Source organism: Xenopus laevis, chromosome 8S (assembly GCF_017654675.1).
Source record: "Xenopus laevis strain J_2021 chromosome 8S, Xenopus_laevis_v10.1, whole genome shotgun sequence".
NCBI classification, from domain to species: Eukaryota; Metazoa; Chordata; class Amphibia; order Anura; family Pipidae; genus Xenopus; species Xenopus laevis.
In genome coordinates, this window is record NC_054386.1 from 31,341,364 (window position 1) to 31,350,575 (window position 9,212).

Genomic DNA, 9,212 nt, shown 5'->3' on the forward strand with positions numbered 1-9,212 from the left:
ATTTTTGAATTCCAGCCTTGGAGTCAACTTTTGGTTGAATAAGAACCAGGTGTACTGCCAAAGAGAGCCTGCTGTAGGCTGTCAGTCCACATAGGGGGCTAGCATATAGCGAATCTAAGCCCAGATCTGCCACCCCCATGGACTTTATTCTTACTTGTGTTGCTCCCCAACTCTTTTCACATTTAAATGTGGCTCATTGGTAAAAAGGGTTGGGGAACCCTGCCTTAAAGCATAAAGTTCTGCCTATGGCTCCACAATCAACATTGTTGTACTGGAAGCCATTAGTAGAATAAAAACCTCTGGTAGACTCAGCAGGTGAAAGGAGGACTCTGGTACATGTCCCAGAGCCTTAGACTGAGGGATCATATGATCCAATTTAGATCTAGGATCTCATAGACATATCCAGACAAGGCATGTCTAAGAAGAAGTCATTTCTGCCTATGACTGTGCTAGGAGGGCAAGAGACACATCACGCCATGTGTTTATATTTGGTCATCTACTAATGATGGCTGATGGCTGGTTTGGTAACATCTCATTGAGTGCCTGTCCTACATCTACTCCAGGATCCATTGAAGACAATCAAAAAGTAATCTACAGCAATCGTTCCTAAACTGTGGAGCTTGGGCCCAGGGGAGGTTCAGCCTGAAGACCAGCTGGGATGAGATTTAGGGAGAGTGCCTATTTGCATACCTCTGAACATTGGACCTCCAAGGTGTGCTCGCTCTTCAAGTCTAACAACTACTGTTCTACCTAAAAAACTCATGCAAATAAATTCCCATAATCCAATTCTTACAACTTGAAAATGGGTATCCCATCCCAAATCCAACAGAATTGCATCATGCAACTTGGAATTGGGTGGGGGTGTGGTTTTTTTTTTTGGTGGGACAGTTTGCCTTTGCCTACAGTTACCGGCTTCTGATAAGCACTGGTCTCTAGTTCATTGTTTACTTATGGAAATTATGTTGCAGTATTTTGTGGTTACTATACTGTTGACTGTCAATGGGATTTAATGTCTTGCTTCTATATGCCAGAGCCAGGCAATGCAAATTGTACGGACAGTTGGACAAGCCTTTGAAGTGTGTCACAAAATGAGCCTGCAACATGCCCAGCAGAATGCAGATGGGCAGGCAGACGGCGCCAGCGACAAATCCCAAGAAGAAGCCAATTTGGAAGGTAGGTATAGGCAGAGGTACATGCCAAGCTTGGGGGCCTCTGCCGCCTAAGCGAGTGTGACATGCACAGCAGTGGGTGATGACACAATTCTTAACATCTGCTAGACATGGAATTATAAAACTGTTCATTGGTGAGCGTTCCTAGTCAGGGAAGGCATTAACCTTGAATATGAGGACATCTGCCTGATCTGAAAGATCTGTCACCTGATACAATGTGGCACGCCGGAAGCATTTAAATGGGATGCAAATGCAGGGCTAGAGGGGCAGATTAATATGCGAGGCGACAGGCTTCATGCTTAATCCCTCGCTTCTTTTTTTCCTTGTTTCCCCATCAGCGAACCAGTTAAAAGGAGAAGATTATAAAGACCACGAAGAAGAACATGCTGATCTCAAGATGGTCATCCTCCGAGAAGAGAGGAACATCAAACGAGACTCCACAGTATCTGATTTGGGGATCCCACAGTCTGTGCGAGTGTTAATGGAACGTAGTAGTCAGGTAGGACACGCTGCTGGAGAGACTGAGACTTCCCCTGCTTTCCTAAAAATGTATAGTCATTTTTGCATGGTGACTGTATCTGTTGCTAGTTTTTGCTTCTATTATGGTGTAAAGCTAGTATGAGAATAGCTGGGGCAATAGCATGGCGGATTCAAAACAAACAAAGCCATTGTACTTTTATATTGTATTTCCCATAGAGCTATAGATTTTATGATCCATATATGGCAACTGAACCTCTAACCTGACACTGTTTAGAATGTAACAAATCTTGGAGCTCTTGGGGGGTGAGATAGGCCATTGGATGGTTCCATAGATGCTCTACTGAGATAGACCATCGGATGGTTCCATAGATGCTCTACTGAGATAGGCCATAAAATGGTTCCATAGATGCTCTACTGAGGTAGGCCATTGGTCGGTTCCATAGATGCTCTATTGAGATTGGCCATCGGATGGTTCCATAGATGCTCTGCTAAGATAGTCCATAGGATGGTTCTATAGATGTTTTACTGAGATAGGCCATAGGAAAGTTCCATAGATGCTCTACTGAGATAGGCCATTGGATGGTCTCATAAGTGCACCACTGAGATAGGCCATTGGATGGTCTCATAAGTGCACCACCGAGATAGGCCATCGGATGGTCTCATAAGTGCACCACCGAGATAGGCCATCGGATGGTCTCATAAGTGCACCACCGAGATAAGCCATCGGATAGTTCCATAAATGCTGTACTGAGATTAGCCATTAGATGGTCCCATGTGTGCACCACTGAGATAGGCAATGTGGTTCCGTAAGTGGCTGTGTGCATTATACTTATTCACCTCTGTTGCGTTTAACTAGGATATAGAGAAGTATTACATCCATTCCCCTGCATCCCACCAAGCCCAGACTCCAGATTCGTCTTGCCCTATCTCTGCCCTAACTCCGCTCGCTTCTCAGCACCGCTTGCAACTCCTGCAACATCAGCTTTTGCAGCAACAGCAGCAAACACAAGTGGCTGTAGCCCAGGTAAGTACCCTGTGCGCCAGAGAGTGTATTTGGAAATCCCTGCCATAAAGCAAGGCAGAAGCCTTCTTGTTAACGACATAGACATGTACGTACCAGGAAAGATTCCCCCATGCAAGCACAAAAAATGCTGGGATCATTACAAATAGTATCCATTTAACAGACTCCCAGATATTACCTGTCTTACCCACAGCTCACCTGTAGATGGCAGTGAACTTCCAGTGGGACTGTTTTCCCTGTCACATCAGGCAGATTCTCACCTGCCCTTACAACAAACACTCTGTCCGTTAAAACAATAATATTTACTAAAAATATTGTATTCTCCCATAAATCACCAGGTGCAGTTGATCAAAGACCAGTTGGCGGCAGAAACGGCGGCTCGGATCGAATCACAGGCCAGTGTCCGCCAGCTGCTGCTGACCAATAGAGACCTGTTACAGCATATCTCACTCCTGGTACGGCAGCTGAAGGAGCTGGAGCTGATATCTGTTACCAAGCAGCCAGGTGAGGTGAATCTAGATAGGCCTTTTGCATGAAATGTGACTGGTTTTCCTGGTTTTCAGGAGTCAAAATGAGCAGTGCATAGACTATACATTTGCATATACTATGTTATGCCTATAATGAGAGTGTTATATCCCATATTTTTTCCTGTTAACTATTCCAGGGGACAGAAGATCATTACAAAACCTGGCTATTGCACAGTCCCTCTCGCTAAACCTAAAGAATCTATACAACTTGGAGATCAACCTTCCATGTACCTCCACGCCCGCAAGTCTTCAGAGTAACCCTGGCATGGTGCAGGTCTTGAATGGTAAAAACATTGGGGAGTCGTACCTGAACTTGTTGAACCTGGATCATCCACATGTACCCACTGAGGAAGGGACCGGGGTTTTCTGCAGAAAGGTGGAAGGATCGGAGGTCATTGAGGTCATTGAAGATCATAGCAAAGGTTTCAAGGCCAGGGATGGAAGGGCCGGATCAGATGAGGCAAAGTAGGTTTTTTTCAGCCCTTCTGCATCCCTTCTCTTATGCAAATCATATTTTTTCAATTTTATTAGTCCCTGTTTAATAACAAGTGTGTCTATTTTTTTAAGGCTTCTAGAGTCTATTCCCAAGCTGATTCCACCACCTCCCATCACTAAAAAGAGGTCCAGTAAGATCTTTTCCAGCCAAATACCAGAATCTGCCTCTACTGAGAGCATAACCGTTACGACCCCAACCACCGTCAGCCTGACCAGCTTTACTACCATCACCTCTTGCTCCATTACGCCATCCGAGTTCGCCCCTGAGGACACCAGTCCGTCCTTTAAAAACATCCACTTCCCGTGCTTTGAGAACTCTGAGCTTTCTCCCATCAAGGAGGTTTCCAATTTAACCTTCCGCCAGGAAGCTGTGGATGAGAATGGGACATTTCACTCGATGACCAGCAGCTATGACAATTTGGAGGACACCCCAACCATCTTGCCCGATATCCAAGTCTTTAATGGTTCCACCAAGCAGCTTGCCATCGAGAGCACATTGCCCTTCTCCACCGCTCATGACACCTGTCTGCACATCAGTTTCTCTGAAGATGATCTCCCTGACACAGAGTCGGACGTGTCTGTCCAAAAACAATGGCGTCTAATCAAAAATGGGAACTGAATAGCTGGCTTTGTTCTGGAGAACGGCTGGTTGGAAAACCACATCATCAACATGGGCATTTCCAAAGTTGCCTCCAGCTGCCTCATTCATGAACTTTTCAAAGTTGCCTCCATCTGTAACACAAGACAACCTTACAGAGCGCTGAGTTAAAACTGAGAGAACTTGGGTGCAAGCCTTTCCAGTCTCCATTTGGTTCCAATCTCCTTTCCCAATCTCCATATGGGTCCAATGCCAATAAGCAAGATTTCCCCAGTGCTATTTGGAACCAGATAACTGACGATTGCCAGAAATATTTTATTTGAAAATTGTATCGAATCTCCTCCCCAAAAAATACACTAATATATTGTTAAATGTAAATGGTTGGAGTTGACTTTTCCTGAAGGACACCAATTCCCTTATGCTTCAATTACACAATTTAGCTCATCCCCAAATCTGCTCCAGGTATGCCTAGTTTGAATCAGCACCATAGGGATGGAACGGTAACCTTTGTCTATGGATGTGTCTTGTACTGGCCCAGTAAGTGCTTTTGGATACAAAGTTCTGTAGGGCCCACGTGGAACCCATAACTAGAACTAAAGACCCCATTGAGGAGCTACTGCCTTTCAGCTAACATTTCATATGTTGGTGTTGCTTATCTCTGTCCAGGATCTCCATGATGTAACTGCTTAGCCACTGATGTGAAACATGTAACATTGGGTTCCCTGTATGGCCCAGCCACACATAGAAGCTCCTCATTGGTCACTGGAAGATATGGCACCAGTGTAACAGAATAGCTACAATACAGTAGTGTAGTTTGCCGTTAAAGTGCAATACAATAACTTCATCTCTTGTAGAGAGAGAGAGAGTTTAAAATGAGAGATAGAAGATTTAGGTTTATTTTTTAATGATGACTGTGCTTATTCTTTAGATTTGTAATGATATTTTTAAACTTGCGTCTGGAAGATGGTTTCATGCCCCCCATTAGAGCAAAGCAGATTCCCCTCATTATGCTGAAAGGATATTGATCTTAAGGTGTCTGTACGTGTTCTGATATACGTTGTCATGCAAGTGATGGAAGATATAATATGGTTTTTGGTGGACCTCATCTGTCCCAGGAATCCCACAAAATTAGCTAAGTCAGGTAAGTATGGGACCTATTGTACCATATTATTGGCCTAAATAATGTAGCATAATGAGTAATGACTGAGCCCTCTTACTGAACCACATTAGTGGGGGAACCTCTAAAAGTCCAGGTTGGCATCAACTGTGCATGCTCCTGATTAAAGAGAAGAGGAACTTCAGCCCCACTAAACCCGAAGTGATCATCTGCTTTTCACAACAAGGTAGAGCAAAATGCCATATTTAGGGGGTCCTCAATGGTGTGGGACAGGAGGAGGGGGAGAAAGCTCTGAAGGAGGTCCTGGTTATTACACAGGCTTAAGTTATCCTTTAATTTTTTGCCCCTTTGAGTTTTTTTTTCTATAGGTGCACCTTTGGCCCAGGCAAGTGCTGCTCATTTATGTGGACTCCGTGTAATTGAGTGGCAGTCATCTGAATTGCAAGTGCCTCCCTGTGGGGATGTTTGAAAAGGATGGATTGCAGGGCATATTAGAACATATAGGTACATATAGGACATGTTCAAAATGTGAAGGGAAACAACTCCAGTTCAGTCTAAATTTATCATGTTATGGTTGGGGGTTCAAAATGTGGATGAAGGGAATTGGTAAGTGACTCAAGGGAGTGGGACAAGGTAGTTGACATAAAAAGATGGTGGTACAGGGTTTCTAAACTCTAAACAGCTGGTGGGAGATTGGTATTGGCTATAAACTGTAGGGATAAAGGGGAGCGTTTTCCCCACCCCAAACGTAAACAGAAAGTGGGTGTACCTGATGTTCCCTATAGCAAAGGATCACAACATGATAGCCCTCTATGGCTGGAGTTCTGAAGGGCTGCACTAGGGGTTGATGGGAAGATGGAGTTGAATGTGTTTAGAAGGTTTCATGATGCATAGGAGAAGGTTAAAGGGATGGAACAGAGATTCAGAGCTGATGAAGTTTAAATTAAAGGGATCCATTTAAGAACCACTATAATTTGCCCTATGGCTTCCCTACCATTACATTTATTATCCAAGTACAGTATATAGATCCAGAGTGTAATTCCAAAACAGCTGGGCTGAGCCTGGCAACGGGATTCTGGGCGATCGGAAGACCTCAGCTTATGCCTGCCTTGTGTCTTAACCCTCCTATAGATATTTTTTAGCGCGTGTTAATTAACGCCTATTATTGTGAATCTTAAATATGTGTTTAGTCCACTACTGAAGTACATGCATATATTGCACAGGAACTGGTTTTCTAATGAAATTAAAAAAAATTTAACTTGTAATCATCCTGGTGCCAAGTGTTTATTTCTTGCTCAAAATGTGACCTGATAAATAATGACCTGATTTTGTCCCAGTGCAAGAACAGAAGAACCCAATCTTAAAATGATCCCCACTGTATCTACTAGATATATTCTGCACCACTTGAGAAGAACTCTGTGGTTCTCAATGTTGTGACATAAAAAAACATATATTGGCTTAGGATTGCAGAAGTTACCAGCCGATTGCTTTCTATAGATCCTCTTTAGAACAGAACCAAGCGCTAAATCCAACTGAAATTCAAGATCTTAGAAGCAAATGTGCATTTCAGCATGTGTAAAAGTGATCAACCCTATTGAAAGATGAACATTGTGGATGAGTAAACCCCCACAAAGACCTGGGGGTTATATCAAGTCAAGCCATGAAGAAGTTGGCATGAGTAGGCACCAACGTTGTCCCAATAGCAGTCCAAAGTCTCAGAAGGTTAATGGCATAGCAAGTCAACCCAAGAAGAGGTTAATATGTAGAGGTATGTAAGAAGAGTAGGCACCAAAGTTGTGATCTAGCAGTCCCACGTCTAGGTAGGTTGATGCGTAGCAAGTCTACTCGAAAAGAGTGAAAAAACAAAGTTGTACCCATAGCAGTCCCATGTCTTGGACATTTTGACGGCATATAAAGTCAACCCATGAAAAGGTTAGCATGAGTAGGCACCAAAGTTGAGCCCTTAGATGTTTCTCTGGTCAGTTCTTAAGCAGAGCAACATCATAGATGTTTCTTTTCCTAGTAAATTCATTTTCAGCCAGCATATTCAGTTAACTGTAATGACCAGCAGGTGATGCTGTTGTTTCAAAGAGAGAAAAAAAAGACCTATATCTTTAAATAAAGTAATTAGTATGAATTGAACAAGAACCCTGAGTAATTTTGCATTCATTTGGTTTTATTGATGTTACTTGGTAATGCCAAGAGTCCTGGCTGTCACAACTATGCACAAAAAGGCATTATAGGGTTAATATGTTTATTTAGAATAGGATTTGCTCCCCAAATGAAATCTTGGAGATTTTGGCCCCTGTACCTTTACACTTTTAATAATTGAAGTTTGCATGAATTGCAGCCAGAGGGTGCCACATCCTTTAGGCTGGTTAAATGGCACTCCTATTGGTAGATAAGGGGGCACATATTGTACCCCCCCCCCCCATTCATTAAACAGCTGCTTTAGACAAAGACTAAATATCCATGTTTAAAAATTTAGTGTAAGTTTTAGATGAGTGTTAAAGGGGATGTTAACCCAAAACTAAAATGTTGCCTTCTCAGAGAAGAAATAATTACATTTTGGGGTTTACTTTCCTTAAAAATTAGTATTTCTGTATATTTGTGTAACGACTCACCCTGGTGGTCTAGAGCACCCGCTGGGTTGCCTCTTCCTCCTCGTTGCCGGTCTCCTATGGTGCGTGCGGCGTGCACTTCCGCAGTTTACGAGCCATGCGTAATGACGTCATTGTGCTTTGGATCGAGATTCAAACTATTTAAAGGGGCTTCAGGTTAGAAATCAGTACCCATTATTAGGTCTACGTTGTAGTAGTAGTAGTTGTAGGTCTACGTAGTAGTATCCTGGGTGCTGTCTTGTTTGATTCTGATTTTGATCCTTGCCTTCCTGACTACTCTGAACTCTGCCAATTCTGACCCTTGACTGCCTGACTACTCTGAACTCTGCAAAATAGCCTCCTCCCGAGGCCAAAGGCAGCTGCTACTGGCAGAAGATTGAGCCGTGACCAGGGAGCTTTAGCACTTGTTCTGAATTTAGGGAGCCGTATGTGAAAATTTGTTACTATTCACATATGTTGGGATTTGTGCTTTAGTAAGATCTGCTGTTCTCTCCACTGCTTGTACCAGGACAGGACTGGGCCAACAGGACACCAGTAAAAAACCTGTGGACCCCGGCCCAGACCCACTCCCTGCACAACACCTTCTTTGCTGCCTCAGACCTCCCTACCTGGCCCCCAGCACGACCACAGGAAGAAAAAATATGAGTGGGGGGACAAAGGGGGGTTGTAGTTTGGGCAGATGGGGTCCGAGGGGGCTTTGCTGCTGTGGGGGCCCTGGAGTGGTGTGGGAGGCCCTAAGGCAGCAACCCCACTGGGCCACCAAGTCCGACACTGGTCAACGCTCCTACAATGCCTTGATGTTCTGCAGTTGGGTTTCAGGCCATTATTGCTCGGAAAGATAATCACATGACCCACAAGTGTACAGAGGGTCCAGGCAATTACCCTTTTGGTCAGTGGAGGGGCAATGGCAACAGATTGCTCCCACTTATTTGGAATATCTAATTGCACCCGTGTGCTACATGACCTTTTTAAATTTGTTTTTATTTTATTTTAATGGGGCCCCTATCATCGAAGGGGCCCTTTGTAGGATTAAATGCAAAGAATGAGATAAACTGAACTAGGTGTGTCTCTATGTGACAGAGGCCCTTGCAGAACCTCCATTCTCCAGATGTCAGTAGGATGTGATGAGAATGTGGAAGGTGGTTGATAAGGATTTCCGAGCTGGAAAGGGCGGGGTTGGAAAA

General features: G+C 43.9%; 1 protein-coding gene across 3 annotated transcripts in view; it reads left to right on the plus strand.

Annotated features, from left to right (window-relative positions):
• The window catches only part of LOC108699923 (carboxyl-terminal PDZ ligand of neuronal nitric oxide synthase protein), a 56,990-nt gene extending 50,318 nt beyond the window's left edge, over positions 1 to 6,672 (plus strand). For all 3 annotated transcript variants that reach the window (XM_041575308.1, XM_041575309.1, XM_018232611.2), the window contains 6 exons: positions 1,032 to 1,173; positions 1,508 to 1,668; positions 2,506 to 2,673; positions 3,009 to 3,174; positions 3,335 to 3,662; positions 3,765 to 6,672. In XM_041575308.1, coding sequence (XP_041431242.1) covers positions 1,032 to 1,173; positions 1,508 to 1,668; positions 2,506 to 2,673; positions 3,009 to 3,174; positions 3,335 to 3,662; positions 3,765 to 4,311 — 1,512 coding nt within the window. In that variant the 3' untranslated portion in view covers positions 4,312 to 6,672. The remainder of the gene's footprint in view (positions 1 to 1,031; positions 1,174 to 1,507; positions 1,669 to 2,505; positions 2,674 to 3,008; positions 3,175 to 3,334; positions 3,663 to 3,764) is intronic.
• The last annotated feature ends 2,540 nt before the right edge of the window (positions 6,673 to 9,212 follow it).